The sequence below is a fragment of the Mytilus edulis genome, chromosome 2, assembly GCF_963676685.1.
Source record: "Mytilus edulis chromosome 2, xbMytEdul2.2, whole genome shotgun sequence".
Taxonomy (NCBI): domain Eukaryota; kingdom Metazoa; phylum Mollusca; class Bivalvia; order Mytilida; family Mytilidae; genus Mytilus; species Mytilus edulis.
In genome coordinates, this window is record NC_092345.1 from 68136199 (window position 1) to 68156479 (window position 20281).

General features: G+C 32.0%; 1 protein-coding gene and 1 long non-coding RNA gene across 4 annotated transcripts in view; both read left to right on the plus strand.

The window, feature by feature from the left end:
- The window catches only part of LOC139512752 (organic cation transporter protein-like), a 58273-nt gene extending 47443 nt beyond the window's left edge, over positions 1 to 10830 (plus strand). For 2 of the 3 annotated variants that reach the window (XM_071300625.1, XM_071300624.1), the window contains exons 7-10: positions 1536 to 1762; positions 2437 to 2618; positions 3143 to 3297; positions 6648 to 10830. In XM_071300625.1, the coding sequence (XP_071156726.1) occupies positions 1536 to 1762; positions 2437 to 2618; positions 3143 to 3297; positions 6648 to 6714 (631 nt within the window). In that variant the 3' untranslated portion in view covers positions 6715 to 10830. Of the gene's footprint in view, positions 1 to 1535; positions 1763 to 2436; positions 2619 to 3142; positions 3298 to 5075; positions 5262 to 6647 lie in introns of all 3 variants that reach the window. The other variant, XR_011662330.1, reaches the window with a different exon arrangement.
- Positions 10831 to 17590: 6760 nt separating this feature from the next.
- LOC139512753 (uncharacterized) lies at positions 17591 to 19489 on the plus strand. Its single transcript, XR_011662331.1, has 2 exons — positions 17591 to 18709; positions 19067 to 19489. It is a non-coding gene; the product is annotated as an uncharacterized lncRNA (long non-coding RNA).
- The last annotated feature ends 792 nt before the right edge of the window (positions 19490 to 20281 follow it).

Genomic DNA, 20281 nt, shown 5'->3' on the forward strand with positions numbered 1-20281 from the left:
TTACATACGGACAACTATGGTGGCAGGTTAATGCCATTTTGCGTTTTAGCACTTTAGCGTTTTCGCCTTACATATTCTGTATGGGGAAAACGCGAAATTGCGAAGTCGAAAACGCGAAACCGATTTCTCGTTTTCGACTTCGTTTTTTCACGTTTTCGACTTCGCGATTTCGCCTTTTCGTGATTTCGTCTTTTCGCCCTATAGAATACGAAAGGCGAAATCGCGAAAACGCGAAATGGACTTCACCTGTCACCATAGACAACTGTAGTTCTCATCTGCACTTATGTAGAAAGGAACTAAACGGAATAAAATGAATTGAAACTTAAAATAACCAAATGTAGCTGCATTCGCTCCTTTCCGTTTACTTCTTTAGAGTGATTTGTAAACAACATATGATTAAGTAATAGAAGAAAAGAACCAATTGGATGATGCTGACGAATTAGGGTTTAACGTCCAGTGACAAATATCATGTTTATATGAGAACGAGAACACGTTATATGTACCCTGTGTTGTATTAGAAAGACATTTTCAGTCGGAATTGAGAACGTACTACTTCGAACAGACACAAAAATTAAGGCTGATTGAAAACGTTAATAAAAAATTCATGCATATTCCAGAGGCCAATCCATATCACGCTATATTGAAGTGACACACCCTTCAATAAAATGCAACCTTCAATAAAATGCAAAGAAAGTCAAAATAAAAATGCTCTTTCTATGATACTGTGGCACCGTATTGTCATTTTTGTTTACTCAGGAACATCTCATTCTTAAATTTTTCAAGGGGAAAATATAAAGGTAGCAAAATTATTGTCGTGGCTAAATAACTCTTAACTGACACAATTTCAATTGTCCAACCCATTAACAGACTTTATTCCCATAATTTCTACTAAAACGTGGTATTATTCACGTTATTTTACAATTATGAAATATTTACTAATGTCAATTTATTTTATAGAACCACAGTACTATTTTTTGTCCTTTAAATGATATCTAAATTTGTTTGTTTCGCCTTTTATTAAAAAAATTGCTATGCGTATAAGCATAAATACTACATACTTGCGCGACGCCTTTTAGTTTTACTGAAAACTGCACAGACTAAGAAATGTTTTTACAAGTGCAAAATGTTCTATGATAGATATCATTTTGTCAGACACTTTTCTTTTTTTGATTTGGTGCTAATAACATGCCAAAAATCTGTATATTTAATAGAGTTTAACATTAAATTAAGCGTTGTACTCGTAACAGACGTATAACCAACCCGATTAACAGACCAATCGCCCATATAGCCGCATACTCAATATAGAATAACCGACCAATATCTCGGTTAGCCGAGTGTCGGCCGTGAACTATTTATATTTAAATTACGTTTATAATTGATTTGTTAATGGTAAACGGGAGATAACTCAATTAAATTTCAAGTTTGTTACATTATCAATCATAAATCCATGATACGTTCGATGCCTATACGCTTAGTTCAATACATTTATACAATGTAAGTTATGTGACTAAACTATACAATTAAATATATTATAGGTTTGCAATTGCAATGACATATTATGGTATATCTATGAATGTCGCAAAGTTCAGTGGAGATGTTTTTGTTAATTTTGCTGCGTCATCGTCAGCCGAATTATTTGGAATAATTTTCTGTTGGCTTGTAACGGACAGAGTGGGTCGTAAAGGCATCTTCTGCACTGCTATGATTTTGGGAGGTGTGACGTGTATATGCACTATATTTACATCTCTATATGCCGATAAATGTAAGTTAACTTGTTTGTTATATCTTTGTGCTTAAAGAACAACGTAAACTCATGCTGTCCCTCATGATCAATTTTGTGAATTGTCTTAAGCAAAATGTTTAAAGAACTTGTTTGACATAAACACTACTTAAATATATTTTCTATGTTTGTATAAATAGCATTTGTTTGATTATACGCAATTGATTCTGTAAATGAAGACAAAAAGTAGTGGTATATTAGAATTATGTCTAAAGCTTGCACCAGCAACTAATGACAGAATAAAATATTTAAACAAAAGTTCAAAGCCGTTCTGACTTAATGGAAACATGAATGCATTTTAAGCTATATATATGTAATTGTGTATCTGAAGTCCGACGACAGCCTAAACAGAATTGCAATCAATATATTTTTTAATAATTAAATAGCGTACACAACACGATAAGCATTCTTAAAAGACACAAATGTCAACATTAACAGAGCGAATGTTATCGACGTATAAAAATGAAAGCTTATACATTTATACCATTTGAAAATGCCTGTACCAAGTCAGGAATATGACAGTTCTTGTCCATTCGTTTTTGATGCGTTTAGTTATTTGATTTTGCCATGTGATTATGGACTTTCCGAATTGATTTTCCTCTGAGTTCAGTATTTTTGTGATTTTACTTTTCACATATATATTATTCATTTTTCAGCTTTGGTGTGGTTAACAACAACACTTGCAATGGTGGGAAAGTTTTTTTGTACCATTACATTTTTTGTTATTTATATATTCACTGCTGAGCTATTTCCAACTGTTCTGCGTGCATCTGTTATTGGAGTTGCAAGCATGACTGGTCGTGTTGGGTCAATATCATCTGCATATGTTGGTGAACTGGTAAGTTTGATAGAAACATTCTGTTAATCCATATTTCTAACAACAAACAAGGATAAATATAGTTCAATGATCCGATTAGACACTTCTGTAGTTTTATCAGCGATAGTGGAATGATCCTAATGGAAACTTCTGTTGTTTATCAGCGATAGTTGAATATTCCGATTGGACACTTCTGTCGTTTTTTCACCGATATTTGAATGATCCGAATGGACACTTTTATCATTTATCAGCAAAAGTTGAATGCTCCGATTGGAAACTACTGTCGTTTATCAGCGATAGTTGAATATTCCGATTGGACACGTCCGTCATTTATCAGAGATAATTGAATATACCGATTGGACACTATTGTGGTTTATCAGCGATAGTTGAATGATCCGATTGGACACTTGTATCGTTTTTCAAAACAGTTCATAATATGAATCATTTCAAGCTGTAACTGATTATAAAATATATACTTAAATAAAAGTCAGTAGCATGCACGAGAGAATCGCTTAGAAAACTATATTATTCTATTTCTTATCAAGGGTGACATAATACAGTCCAAGTTTGGAATAGCACTTCCACTGATCATAGTAGGTGGGTTTGGATTGATGGCTGGGTTGTTATCTCTTACCTTACCAGACACTACAAACACATGTCTTCCAGAGTCTATTGATGATGCAAAAGAAATAGAAGTCAGGTAATGAAAAACTTCTAGTGTCATAGAACAAAACAGAACATGCAAATTAAAAAAAATATTACGCTGGTACATGTAAAAAAAATATCAGATTTCAGACAAAAAAAACCCAAATCGAGATGTTTTCAGACCATTTAATGTCCAAGTTCAAACTTGAAATCAATAGAAGAGGAAATGATGTGACTAACATGAACTCCTAATAAGGAGATCGAGTATGTGTTTTCATAGGTTAAAAAAACGGATATGTTATTTTTTCTGATTTTTTAAACACTGCTTGACGAAATACACCTACATATTCTTGTATTGGCAATTTATTTATTTCCATAAAAGTACGTGATGAATTTTATTATGACTCGTCAGTGTATTTTAACAGGAGTAAACCTCAAAGGGTGTAACTATTGCAACAGGAACATGTCGTATATCATTTTGGTTTTCTGTTTATTATTCTGTGTTCTATGGACTGTCTTTTCGGTCGCTATATTTTTTGACATTTGGTGTTATTATGTGTGTCAACCCATAATTTGACTACATGTTCAAAATATTGTTGTATACATAATCTTTTAATTATGACGTTTCGTGTCAACAATGATTAAAATGCAAGACAGTCCATATACTTTAAACAACTAAAACATCCTCATTTAAAATTAAAGATCGATCAAATAATGAGCCTAGAGCTTGAAAACAGTTTTAATCTGATGACTGTGAACAGTAATGACTTTTGACAACGTTTTTATTTTTTAAATTTAAAGTAAATTCCTGCAATATTATTTGACATTCTAATATGACGTGCTTCTTAAGTTTTGTAAAGAAACCATACTTTATTATCCAATAAAATTAGTTTGCACATGCGTATATTGACTACGGCAGAAAAATGAATTTCATCAATTTGGTCTGCATTTAATGTATTTCCTTAAATTAAAACACTTTCAAACACTAAAATGATACACATTTTGTTACTAATACTTTTACAATGGCAACAATGTGTTACAATTCGTAATTGACATATTTGACCTAGATACCACAACGTTCATGTTGGCTGTTCTAATTTCAAAACCCCTCCCTCTGAAAAACACGTTTCATCTCTCCCGTTAAAAAGGCATGTCAATTGTATATAATAATTTCATTAAAACATATGTTGCGACGATAAAATATAAAATAAAGTATAGGTTATTATTACTGTTGTACTGAAATGACAAAATTGTTTCATATTTCTGATAAAATGGATTGACCCTAGCAGGGAATCGAACCCCATTCTCCTATAAAAAAAAAATAGGCGTAATTACCAATATACCACCAAGGTTTCCAATCCATTTTACAAATGCAACAAGATCGTCACCCAGTATTAATTTTAATCATCATGTAATACAGCATTTGAAATCGTCAGATGCACAAAGGCGTGCCCTTTGGCTTTGATCAACTTTACAAGGTGTAGCCACACCGCAAGTATAAATGGATCTCTGTCAAAGGGCCCCTCCTGCCAAGTCTCGAATGTCAGCACAACTTTATCAAGGAATCCTCTATCAGATATGAACATATTTACCAATGCTACAATATTAACCGGCGTAATATTTACGATTGATTTAGTAAATAAAGACCTACCCGATAATCGATTCTTCTTGTGCGTCCACCGCCATTGACAACTCACTTGAAAATGTGCGTGTCAGAAATTGACCTCAAAGGAAAAGACTGTTGTAATATAACTTTTCTGTTATATTGTGACACAAATATTGTTTTAGTTAATAAATTAATTTGTTAATTTCTGTTTCAATTTTGAATTTTAGAAATACAACTTTGCGAAATTAAACTGGTTTGAACTAGTTGGATAAAAATCGACAGGAAGGTTGATGGAAGAGCCTACACAAATACGGTTCACTTATGTACACAACGAACATAGAAATTACCGTAATTGTCCTAATCAGAATCGAAATAATTGATGCCAGCTATACTTTATTGTAGTTTTAACATGGGTAGGCATTATATTCGTGATTATTTTTGCCATTACTTACTATTGAACAGAATGGTTAATATGTTAATCAACGGATGATATCGGTTTCAACTTAAATAGCCTTCCACTTTTGTCTTTGGTATCTGTGGTTTTCATATTCCATGGAATATTTGTCGACATGAAGTTATAAGAAATACATCTAAGCAATATAAAAAGTGGACAACTTTTGTTTTGTCTCCTTTGATCAAATACCCGTTTACTTGTTTTATTATGTCTTTGTCTTTCCAATACTAGGATGCAAACGCTCATGTTTGGCTTTATAAATATTTTGATATGAGTGTCACTGATGAGTCTTATGTAGACGGACGAAACGCTCGTCTGGCGTACTAAATTACAATCCTGGTACCTTTGATAACTATTTACACCACTGGGTCGATGCCACTGCTGGTGGACGTTTCGTCCGCGAGTGCATCACCAGCTTAGTAGTCAACACTCCGTGTTGACATGAATATCAATAATGTGTTTTTTTTTAAATATAAATGAGGGAGGGTAGGAGGGGTCCTGATCCCGAAATCCCGGGCTTAAAAACACGACATCCAGAGGTCCCGATTTAAAATAATTCTAAATCCCTGCATCCCGAAATTGGAAAAAAGAATTCCCGGATCCCGAAAGGGTCAATCCCGAAATCCCGAGCTTAAAAACACCCGATCCCGGAGGCCCGATAAAGGTCCTACCCCCCTCATAAATTCCCTGTTTACAAAACTTTGAATTTTTCGAAAAACTAAAGATTTTCTTATCCCAGGCATATATTACATTAGCTGTATGTGGCACAACTTTTTGGAATTTTGGATCCTCAATGCTGTTCAACTTTGTACTTGTTTGGCTTCATAAATATTTTGATATGAGCGTCACTGATGAGTCGTATGTATACGAAACGCGCGTCTGGCGTACTAGATTATAATCCTGGTACCTTTGATAACTATTTAAGGCAAATCTGGAAACGATCGTTTCAGACGCACGAAATTAAGACAACACCATTATTTTCATGAAACAAAACAACGTTATTTTAAAGTGATAATCATTAGAAGATCAACATATTCATTGAACTATCTTAAAGGTTGGTGTTTTAACTTTCCATCGACATGTTTGATCCGTCATTTTTCGATTATGGACTAAACCCCATTTTGAGGGAGTGCGGATTTTCATAGAAGGTGATACTTGCATGCAAGGGGACACTTACATTTTCGACGTACCCGCTCTCGCTTCTTTTTTAGTTAACGTGAGCCCCTTAATTTTAGATATTTGTCTCTTTTGAATCGATTTATTAGATTTTAAACATCGATAAACTCCCCTCACCTTAATCTATTCGAACAATATTGTAAAGTTAATTTATATTTTTTTCATTTAGCAAGAAGAATGAGAATGGAACAGCTGTTAACGAATGTGAACTTGAAACATTGACAGAGAAAATATAGAAGTGACTTTAAAAGGGCCATTCATTCGTGACAAAGTGTGGTTATATATTCCCTTTCAATATACATATCACTGATACATAGAATTAGTCTTATTTATATAACATTGAAACAACCTATTTAAGGGTACAATCGGTATACCATTCGTAAATTATTTCCTTTTCAAATCTTTTAACTTATGAAAGTAAAATCAAAATATAAATTGTACATGTAACGTCCTAAATTATAATTATTGACGATTTGATTACAAAATGAGTAACCACGAGTACTCTTAAATCTGTACTTAAGTGTCTTTTTTTGTTGGTAATAACCAAACACATCAAACGAATGAAATACAATTATCCTATTTCTGACTTGGTAGAGGCATTTCCTTAAATTTAAAACGGAGGATTAGACCTGCAATCATAGCTAGCAAAACCTCTTACTTGTATGACAGTTGCACATAATTCCATTATATTGACAACAATGTATGAGCTATATGTGTAAAAATATCAAAAAAGAGGTACATCAGTCACCATTGTGATATAGTCTAAACTAGTTTAAAAAAAAAACTTTTCTAACAAAGAAAAACATATGGCAATATAGACGCTATCTATAGATAAAGTTCATCAGCTAAAAATTATAGAAATGTATAGATTAAAGTCTATGCATGTCACATTAACTCAATGACGGATGTATAAATACGGAGCCACACCTATAGCATTTTTACCAAAAATGGACTAAATGGTAATGTTTTAAAGTTTTGAAGGAACACTATATTATTCAAAAGAAATTTTCTCAGATCGGTTTTAACCACAATAAACTTGTACCAAGACTAAGAGAACTAGCACTTACGGATAGAAGTGCAAGGCGCAGGACCAATTGCAACTGAGCATTGAAGCATTTTCTCCCAGCTTAAAATGTCAACTTATGCATATTGTCCCGAAGTCACAATAATAATTTCACATATTTTCGTCCTTTTCCTCAAACATTGAATAAATGCACGCAATAATATCTACATTTACAGTAATAATCTGTTGTAGTCTAAGTATATACACGAGTACTATACAGGTACTAATCTTCTCTAGTTTTTTTTTTTTTTAAAGCAGACAAGTTTTTTTAATTTCTTAACTACACTTATTCTTTTAACATACGATCGATAAGAAATAGGCGACTACGTTTTGAACAATTCTGTCGAGATTAAATTGGTACAATTAGCAACGAAATGATCGCCTATCGTAACACGCATTTCAATTATCCACATACTTTAATCTATTTTTTTGAAAGTATAGGATTTATTTGAAACAAATTGTCAAATAAACAGCATGTCTAAGATCTTTATTAAAAAAGCGTTGCCTTACTATCAAGTTTTGGGGCAAAATTCATCGTCGACTCTGATTTTATCTGCTTATTAGGCTATAACAATGTGAAATCACATCTTCTAGAAAGCTTATTAAAAAAATTATTGGACATCTGTCAGAAATGTTCTCGTTTTTTTTACTGTTGTTAGCAATTAAAGGGAATACAAAAGCACTAAACTTCGAGGTTAATCTTTAAATCAATATCTTTATGAAATGGTTAAAAAACTTCCATGGCATTTTCATATGAAATATATGTATATATTTGTATATTTTGTGGCTAACTCCTGTCAAAAAACAATTTTCAATCAGACATTATGCTTAATTAACACTTTTAAACATTTTAAATCTTGAATATTCTTAATGAAACGTGTTTTCGGTAATCCAAATATGACTATTTCAACATTTTCATTTTTAAGTGATGCAGTACTGTTGAACGCTTCAATCTATCAAAATTTAATATTTGGTCATATATGATTATATTTTTACACATTGAAGGGTATGCACAGTGTTTTTGAACACCGATGTGACTATACATGTTCATTTGATACCCAGTATTTACCAATATAATGTGTGCCTTACGTTAAAGTTTTATTCGATAAACAATATATAATTTTTGAACACTATACTTTATAGATTGAGTATGTTGAGTCTAAAAACAGAATATACACATGTCGAGAAGCTTGTTTGTGGTGTTACCCGTTTATTTTTTTTTATACATAGATAAGACCGTTGGTCCTTCTGTTTGAATTGTTTAACACTAGTCATTTTGGGGGCACTTATAGCTTGTTGTTCGGTGTGAGTCAAGTCTTCGTGATGAAGGTCGTACTTTCACCTATAGTCGTTAACTTTTTATAAATTGTAACTTAGATTGAGAGCTATCTCATTGGCACTAATATCATATCTTCCTATTTATATATACATCAGGTTTACATTTAAGAATCACCCAAAGACTTAAAAAGGGGTCATTATTTGGTAACTGAAATAGTCAGGGGTAAAAAGTAAAATAACAAAATTTCTGAACTCCGAAGAAAATTCAAAACGGAAGTCCCTATTTAAATGGCAAAATCAAAAGCTCAAACAAATCAAACCAATGGATAACAAGTGACATATTCCTGACTTGGTACATTCTCTTTCAGATTTGTCACGAAGTGTTGTCATTTTAGCGATATGTCTATACCCCACCTACGATAGTACATGGGTATTATATTTTCTGGTATGTAGGTCTGTTCGTCCGTCCGTCCCGCTTCAGGTTAAAGTTTTAAGTCAAGACAGTGTTTGATGAAGTTCAAATCCAATCAACTTCAAACTTAGTGCACATTTTCCCTGATATGAACTTTCTAATTTTAATGCCAAATTAAGAGTTTTTATCCCAATTTAACGGTACACTGAACATAGAAATGGATAGTGCGAGGGGAGCATCCGTGTACTATTGACACTTTCTTGATTACCATTGTCATAATGCGGGAGGTTGGCCATGAAACTAGGTTTAATCCACCATTTTCCTTAAAATGTCCTGTACCAAGTGCGGAATATGGCAGTTGTTATCTCTTAGTTCATTTCTATGTCATGTATGTTTGTTGACGTTTTTATTTTTTGTTGTACTTCGTTGTTTCTGTTGTTCCTTTGTTATCCTCTTGTAGTTGATGTGTTTCTCTCGGTTTAAGTTTGTAATCCGGATTTGTTTTCTCTCTATCGATTGATGACGTTTGAACACCAGTATACAACTGTTGCCTGTATGTAAATAATATCTAGTAGTTTTTATATTTCAAAAATGATTTTAAATTACTATTTTACGATTTTTGTATTATTTAAATGATTTGATGGATATTGCTTCAATAATTATTCACGCTTTATGTATCATTACATATGAAAAGTAAAATCACAAAAAATACTGAACTTAGAGGAAAATCAATTCGGAAAGTCCATAATCAGTGTAAATTCACTGATAACCTGTTATAATATAGCATTTTACTACACCATACGTGTTACTCATTTCAATATCAAGTAATGTCCTTGAGCAACTCCATGGTATTTTTAAATTGATTTACACTGGTAATAGTATTACCTACTCCTCTAGAGACAAATTTTAACAAAATAATTAACTACAGAGACCTAAAGGGCAAATCTTTTTTTAAAAAAAGCGAGAAAATTCTCATTTTTGTCTCCACTTATTGAAGTCAGTGGACAGATACAAATGTACAAATAATAACATATAATGTATTCCATGCATTCATCCTCGCTAGCAATGGTATCATTGATAAGTTTTGCGTATCAAAAAAAGTTAAGTTGAGTTGTAGAAATTTCCAAGATGTTTAATTCTCCATTTAAAAAAACCAAAAGCATTACGTGCGCATAGATAATAAAAAAGAAATAAGCATTTCAGGCACATTATGTATGGATTTCAGATTCAAGTCTCACCATATAAGGTACATGTGTAATTTTAATTTCGCAAATTAATCTGATAACTAAATCTTTAATTGGAACATGATAAAGCATACAAAAGTAATCATTACAGTTTTCTTTGGGAGTTATTTTTTAATTATTTTCTATATTTTTATATATGTAATTTAACTTTGTGTATTCCTTCGTTTTTAATTATTAAATGAATATATTTCTACATTTATGTATACAAATATTATTTTCAAAGTTTTGGTCTTTTTCCAAATGTTTAACAAGTAGGAAAGATACTGAGAGAGATAGAGAGTGTGCAAAATGGTTTAGTTTGTTTTAAAGTGTTTTTTGATATTTATTTCTGTAATAAAATATTATTTCTAAATAATTCATGTTTTTTACTTTTTTATTTTCATCTTCGTCATAAGAGGCAAAAGATGGAGTAGTACAAATGTATTAGCTCCATTTCCGTCCTTCACAAAACACATAAAAGAGCAACTGCTTTGTCATGTGTAGGAGCTTGGTCATTTTTTCTGTGTTCTACAGTTTACCTTCAAATTTTGACTTTATGGTAACTGTATGTGGATGTGCTTTGCCTATTTTTGAAATATTTAAAGTAATTGTTTTCTCTGGTGCCGTAAAACTGGAACGTCAATATTATTACACAGTTTACTCCACCTAGACATGTAACTTGGTTTGTGTCATGATGGGTTTCTTTCATCGTTGTTCCATCTTTTTACAGTGTTTTGACAATTGCACATGATTGCTTTTTTAAAGTTAAACATAATGGTGGGCTATCGTTAATTTCCATTGAATCGTATATTTTCGAACAAAGGTATACAGTTTTAAATCGTCTTTAAAAGTTTTTAGCCACGATGTTTTTGTTTCAAACATTATTTAAAGCGGAATAATAATATGATATTTCGATATTAGCAGTCAGTAAGGCTTAATTTTGTCAAGATAGCCTAAAGAATCAATGATGTATTATTTTTGGCCGGCAAGTCAATTATTCAATCCATTTTAATCTGTATTAATGCGACATTTCATTCAACATAAGTTTGTTGAAAATGACTTTCGCATGTGTCAGACAAACAAGATCAATTCCGTTGATTAATTTTACCGTAATTATCTATAAAATGAACTAAGAAAGAACTAAACAAACGACATAATAGGTACTCCATTGTGTAACTGTTCGATCGTACTGAATTATATATAACGGGTTCACATGCCCATCAGCAGTTCGTGTTGGTCGTGTCGATAGTTCATTAGATGGAGTTTAGACAAGAATTAACACAAATAACTATTCAAGTAATACTGAAAAGGTTTGACTATAGTAACAGATATTTAACATAGTTAAATCTATTATTTTTTAAGAAGTATAGGATTTATCTAAACCAAATTCTCATTTATCTTACCTCCTACACATTTCTAAGAATGTGATTGGTTAAAAGCGTCCTCGTGAAGACCGTGTATATTTGATATTAGGTTAGTAGGGAGGCGGGGCTTATTTCATACACGGTTAGTTGTGGAGTTACGTCCCTTTATATTCCATATTAGGTAGTAGGGAGGCGGGGCTTATTTCATACACGGTTAGTAGTGGTGTTACGTCCCGTAATAAAAACAAAACGGAACTGAGAAAAATCTTAAAGGTTTCAATAGACGAAGAAATTGATGATTAAGGTTGAAATAAATTCATTAAACACATTTAAACCTAACAAGTTGTTATCGTTGGCTGTTCTTGTAGGATCAATGGAAGTAGTTTCTTAATGCTAACAGTATTGAAGACTGGCTTGCTCATTTTGATAGATCACAAGTCTAAATTTTACACGATAAGATAGTCGGTAAGATAAATTCGTTACATAGTGTGCTAGTGACGTAATACGGTATATATGGGGTCAGTAAATTCAATATGGGGATTCGAGCTTCGCTCTCACCCCATATGGAATTTACTGACCCCATATATACCGTATTAGGTCACTAGCACACTATGTAACTTATAATATTAACATAGTGTCTAAGATTTTTATAAAAAGATTTTTCCTTGCTATCTAGTTTGGGGTCAAATTCATCGTAGACTGATTTTATCAGCTAAAACAAAAAAAGCTATATTAAACCCCAAATACACTCATACTACAACAACCTGTTGATAGATAAGTTGAGATCTATTGATGATAAAAGGAAATTAAATTTTTATGAAGGACTTGAGCCAAATCCATTGATCAAACCTTACCTCTCTAACTCAAACTTTGAATTTAGAAAATTAATTACAAAACTTAGAATCAGTGACCATTCATTATTAATTGAAAAAGGAAGGCACTTTAAAATTCTTCGCGAAGAGAGACTTAACAAAAAATGCGAAGTACTAGATGATGAGAAACATTTCTTAACAAATTGTTCTCACAATTCAAATATTAGATTAACATATTTTAATTGCATTACATTTGTGTAACAGAGAAAGTAATTCATTTGCTAATCTCACTGACAATGACAAAGTTATATATATACTTTAACTTTATAACCCATCAACACCAACACAAGTGAATAAACTAGGATCCTTTATAAAAAGGTCAATGGAACTGGGGACAGGGGACCGTTTAGTATTTACCTGAATTTGTATATATATATATTGAGTTACTTAGCTATTGTCTTTATTTGTTTTTGTTGTTGTTTTATGTCACAAACTGTAAAGTTTATATGGCAATAAAAATTTGAATTGAATTGAAATGTCAAATATCTTTTGAACAAGCTTATTAAAACTGATTGGACATCTGCCATAAAAAAAAGTACTTTTCCTACTTGCCAGATATCAATTAAATGGAATAAAAAAATCACTAATCTTCGAGGCTTATCTTTAAATCAATATCAATATGTAATCATTTTGACAAACTAATATCTTCTGTTGCATATTTATATGAAATGAATGTACATGTAAAAATTTATGGCTTGATTCTATCATAACAATTTCCAATCGTGGACATCCAAAGCAATACTTACTAAATTGCGACATTAATAAATCTTTTGATTCTTTATTTAATGAGCATTCGTTAATCCGAAGATAATCTAACGTAAAATATGGTCTCAAAAACAATGCAAGACGGTTGAACACTACAATTTATCCAACATTTGACATTTTGTCATTTATGATTAATGTTTCACAATATGAAGGGTAAGCAAAATGTTGCTGATTTATCCACGTTACTATATAAAATTGTCTCTTGATACCCAGTATTTACAAAAATAATGGAATTTATGTAGTAAACATACATTCGGTTATTCAAGTGAATAGTTAATCTCGGCCGTTGCAGGTGCTTTCTTAGTCATCTTATAGATAAAGGAAGATAAGATATGAGTGCCATTATAGGTCAAGTTACGGCCTTCAACACGAAGTCATGACTCACACCGAACAGCAAGCTATAAAGGGCCCCACAAATCTAGTTTAAACTATTCAAACGGGAAAACCAACGGTCTAATCCATATAAACAACGAGAAACACTTATGAACTCCATAAACAGACGACAACCACTGTACATCAGATTCCTGACTTAATTAGGACAGGTGCAAACATTTGCAGTGGGATTAAATGTTTAAATGGTACCTAACTTTCTCCCTTTTCTGAAACAATAGTATAACATCACAACAAAGAACGACAGACTATAAATACCAATTGGAAGGCTTAGCAAAACGCAAATTATTTGTTAAGATGTATTGTAACGACGCCAAAATTTGACCGTAACGTTCTTTTTAACATTGAGAAGCTAAGGCAGACGTAAATTAAATAGAGAGAAGTATTTTGAAAAATTATGTTGAAAAGTGGATATTTGAAATTTGTATTTTTTAGATGTAGGCAAAGAGACAAATGGAGGAATGTAAAGTATTGTTCTTTTTTCATCTGTTAGAAATATTGTTACCATCGAACATCAACCTGGTAATTTTAGGATGAAGATGCTTATTTATCATAATCTTTGGTGTGTTGGAAATGCACCATTGGGGACCAAGGCAACTAGTTGTTGGCGCCGGTTATAAGTTGGTAAGAGAAATGAACAATCCAAAAGTTGCAAACGCAGTTTGTGTTTAAGATGGTCCTAATAAAAAAGCCTACATGAAGAAAGAAGATGCCCAAATTATTTCCAAAATGGATTTGTGATTGTCACATACAGTGGAGATCACTTCTAACCTCTCATTAGAACTGTCAGAATATTCTGTCATAGAAATATTCTAACCTGTCCTAGAACAGTTCTACCCTAGAACTGTCAGAATCAGTTCTAGGTAGATCTGTCAGGATCAGTTCTAGGTAGAACTGTCAGGATCAGTTCTAGGGTAGAACTGTCTAAATCAGTTCTAGGTAGAACTGTCCAAATCACTTCTAACCGTAGAACTGTCAGCAGAACTGACTAAATCAGACAGGACTGTAGAACAGTTCTAAATGACGTCACTGCAGTAAGGGCACTTTAGAATTTAGAAGAAATAAATCACTTCCAATTACTTTGCTATATAATAGCAGATTTTCTATATTTTTTACTGATCAAACGTTACATGTACAAATATCGAAGTGAATAGAAGGTTATCCAACTCATCGGAGAAATATTTTTATAAGATTGCATACGGAAACATCATTGTTTACGTTTCTTCGTTCCCCGTTTTTAACAGTCTCTTCCTAAATATAACGATAATTCTGCATTTAATTCGTGGAATTTTAATCGTAATTTACCTTGTTTGCCTTGGATTTACATTCCTTTCAGATTCTGTTTTGACAAATGTTCAAACGAAAATTGCACAGTGGATGAATTATGGGATATTAATGAAAAAAGTGTTGTATAACGTAAAAAAACTATATATACATTTGCACTATCTCGTCAATTTAGTCAGACTTATCCATAACGATTATATATGATATCTGGGTGTCTGGAACGTCAGAAAAATATACTCGATCTGAACATGAATGAAACATTTGCCCCTGGACGTTCGGCTACAAACAAAATCATGCATTTTTCTTTGCCTTCATCAAATTATATTAACAGTATACTATTCCAAGAACATGAACATGTACTTTTTATGTTAAAAATAAAGTATATGAATCAGTCATGTGAGTGTTGGATGATCCCGTTGAATAGTTTTGTTTAAAAAACAAAAAACATCACAAACTACTGACTTAAACATGTTAAAAAGTCACTTTAGAGACGGTTCATTATTATGGATACAGAGAAATAAGGGCGCGCTAAATTCTTAGATATGGTATAAATGCACGTTGTCGCTATTTGTCTGCCATTACTGGATATCACACAGGTTCCCGTTAAATTTTGACATCATAAAACAAAATATCTGACGCCAGAATGGAAAAGTTTTATCATACGATCCGTCCTCACATAGAAATATTATTGGTTTACAATGAGGCCATATACATATGAAGTGTAAATAAGTTCAGTTTTGGTTGATGCGGTCAAATATATTTGTTAAAACGACTGTCACTCAGTCTGGTATATCAAAACTACTGAAATTTGTTTACAATTCAATATTTTGAATAAAAAGAGGACTTGCTGATACTCTAAATTGATGTGGAATTTTTTTTGTAGCCAATGTGTTCCAATATTCATTGATATTGCTGTCATTTGAATTATACAATCCATCGTAAGATGTATTACTACATTGTACTATAAGAGATTTAGTATGCGTATATATATATTAAGATTTACATAACAAAGTGTAAATATCGTCAGTTTTGGTTGATGCTGTCACATATGGTCAGTTTTGGTTGATACGGACAAATAATTTTGTTATATTCATAGGTCAGTCTAAGATATCAAAACTACTGAAATTAGTTTACGATTCAAAATTTGGACATGCTGGCCCTATAAACTGATGTGAGCATAAATTTGTTTTCCAATATTGCTTTCAGTTATATTAAACAATCCATCCTGATAATAAAATATTAGTGATTTACTTTGCTGGCTATTACGATTGACATCATGTACATAATAATGTGCAACTAGATTTACATAAAAACTAAAGGCTCTAAAGAGCCTGTGTCGCTCACCTTGGTCTATGTGAATATTAAATAATGGACACAGATGGATTCATGACAAAATTGTGTTTTGGTGATATCGATGTGTTTGTAGATCTTACTTTACTAAACATTCTTGCTGCTTACAATTATCTCTATCTATAACAGTACTTTCTGTGGAAAGTGATATTGAAAATCTTCAAATTTTAAGAAAATTGTTAAAAATTGACTATGAAGGGCAATAACTCCTTAGGGGGTCAATTGACTATTTTGGTCATTCTGACTTGTTTTTAGTTCTGACTTTGCTGTACATTATTGCTGTCTATCTATAATAATATTCAAGATAATAGCAAAAAAACAGCAAAATTTCCTCAAAATTACCAATTCAGGGGCAGCAACCTAACAACCGATTATCCGATTCATCTGAAAATTCCAGAGCAGATAGATCGTGACCTGATCAACAATTTTACTTCCTGTCAGATTTTCTCTTACTGCTTTGGTTTTTGAGTTATAAGCCAAAAACTGCATTTTACCCCCATGTTCTATTTTTAGCCATGGCGGCCATCTTGGTTTGTTGGCCGAGTTACCGGACACATTTTTTTAACTAAATACCCCAATAATGATTATGGCTAAGTTTGGTTAAATTTGGCCCAGTAGTTTCAGAGGAGAAGATTTTTCTTAAAAGATTACTAAGATTTACGAAATATGATTAAAAATTAACTATAAAAGGCAATAATAGAATTTAGGTTAATAATATTCAAGATAATAGCAAAAAAACAGCAAAATTTCCTCAAAATTACCAATTCAGGGGCAGCAACCTAACAACCGATTATCCGATTCATCTGAAAATTCCAGAGCAGATAGATCGTGACCTGATCAACAATTTTACTTCCTGTCAGATTTGCTCTTACTGCTTTGGTTTTTGAGTTATAAGCCAAAAACTGCATTTTTCCTCCATGTTCTATTTTTAGCCATGGCGGCCATCTTGGTTTGTTGGCCGAGTTACCAGACACATTTTTTTAACTAAATACCCCAATAATGATTATGGCTAAGTTTGGTTAAATTTGGCCCAGTAGTTTCAGAGGAGAAGATTTTTCTTAAAAGATTACTAAGATTTACGAAATATGATTAAAAATTAACTATAAAAGGCAATAATAGAATTTAAGTTAATAGACTTAAATTCAGTTATCGCCGGGGCCACTCACGGATTGTGTTTCATGTTTTAGATTTACCCAACATGTGTAACGATATATTCTGTGACGTCATTTAGTCCTTTTTAGAATTTCCTCGCAGCAAGCAAGCTGTTTAAATTTTGTAAGCGGTAAACTTGAAAATTAAATGATAAAGTAAACTACTGTAAGAATTTGTATGGTTATAAACTGACTCATGCTTCTAATGTTTATTAGAAGTACTAATCTTAGAAAGAATTCGTTTTATCGATCCATTTTTTAACCATATTGCATCGCCACGTGGAGAGCACATGCAAAGACTGAATGAGAAATTGGTCCCATGAATGGATTATTCGTTTTCATTTTTATAATTATTTAATTTTTACAAGTGTGAGTAATTAGATGCAACATTGTCCTAAGATTTGCAGACTATAATGATTATCATGTTTACCATGCGTCATTGTATATTTCTACATAAATTAGATGCACGACGAGTTTAATTTGTTTTTAGTTTATTTTTTTTTATATATTACCTTTTCCCTATATCTTATACTATTGAATTTGAGTATTGACAGATCGTCTACTGCCTATGGGTAAGCCTAACAAATTGTATTTTGCGCTGTAACAGATCATGCAGGTTAGTAACGTGTATTTAATGAACTCCCGAAAACTTCCGAATTAAAAGTAAATTTTCCTTAAGAGGGTATACATCGGTAATTGTGTATCTAGATCTTTTATAGCACATATACAGCAAATATTCCATGAAAGGATATGAACGTAAAAGGGACGTACTCTTTGGGGCGAAGTACCCAGGTTCGTAACCGGAAGTTCAACTTTCGATACAAATAAACAAAAATCTTGGAAATCTTGAACAGAGACGATACCCGGAGTTAAGAAGCAGTAGCCAAAAGAAATCATTGCCAAATGTTAGCTTGCTGGTGGATTTAAGCAAATATTATCATTATCTGTATATATCCGGCTATAAATTTTGCGTGTACCTACACATTTGTGTACTAAAAATTGTCCAGAGTCGTTCATCACAGTGTCATGTATACATTTTTTAGTTGCTACTACTCTCTAGCCTAGACTAGGTCAATATGGTATGAATAGTTCAGTTAAATCAAGAATTTAGCCATATGTAAACAGGCCACAGCTTGAATTATTGTTGTAATAACTCAATTATATACTAATATTACACTACATGTATGTTACTATCAACTGACTATGGATTTAAGTTTAATAAATATATAAATCTGTATACATTGTGTATATACTAATTTTGAATTAAATTTTTTTAAATTATTGTAACTATTATCGACACAACTACATGTATGAGTATACATAATTTTTAATTGTTATTGTTTCTTTGTACAGTCATTTGATTTTCTTATGTCAATGCTATGTAGACTGAGTATGTAGAATGGTGGAACTAATATTTACTTTTTGTTGAGTTGTAGCACAATGTTGGGTAAATCAGTTAGAGACCTTGCTCGGCCACAGAACACGGCCAAGGGTTGGAACAGTTGGACTAGAGACTTGGACAACAAGGACACACTAGTTTTTACAGATGGGTTACCAGACTGGACTGGATTCACGACTCATAACGCCACTAACTCAACTCCTTTGGTCACCTACATTTGTACATTGAATCATCATCGATGTTATTTATGCCAACCCCTAGAGCTTTGCATTGGTATGATCCAGTTGAGAATTTTTCAGGTAATCGTCAGATTTACTAGTTAAAAGCAGTATATTACTTTTAAGTTAAACCCCCGCATGTACAAATGTACATGTGATTACAACATATAACAAACATATTTATATAGATTACGACAACTTTTTCTAATCTTATGGGTTAGATTGAAAAGATTTGTGTAACGTTTATATTTTAGTTTCTAAACTTAATTGCTGAATGTGTTACTTTTACAAATTTATATGGCCTTACAATGATGGGATGCCGCATCATGTGTTTGAAATAAAAAACTTTCGTAAATATGAGGTTACATTTTGTACATTCTATATAATTGTTATATAATATATATATATTAAGTGAATTTTGAATGGAGGACGCTATCGATTTATATAACATTATAATATATAACATTATAATATTTATCTTGTTTAATAACCTGATAAAAAATCAGATATGCATGCACTGCATGAATACAGATTTTGCAATAAAGTACCACAATTTAAAGGACAAAAGTTTATAGATGTGTATATTTATTGATCACTAATTTAGGACAGACTTCTTTTTGCTGTTTGCCACAAACCCTACAAATCAGTCTCAGCGTTTTGAACATTTTCATTATTATTGATTTTTTTTTTCTATACATGTATATATATATATTAAGGGAAAAAAGGGGTGCAATGGGTTTATCTTGTAATCAACTTTTAAATGAGACTATTTTAAGTTTTGTGTAATTTAAATTTGTCAGTAGCAGTTAAACGGATATGTACATGTAATATTAGCAAATCTATTACAAACTAAGTAATTATTTACAGCTTGTCTTGCAGTCTACTCCACCGTTAAAAATCTTTAGTATTTAGGTGTCGAAAACCGCTTTAATTTATATATATACTAGTCTAGAATGTATTGTAATCTTTATCGTGGGAATTCTAGAAGTTGCCCAATTTACGAGTATCGTACACTGTATGTTTAGGTGCGGTTT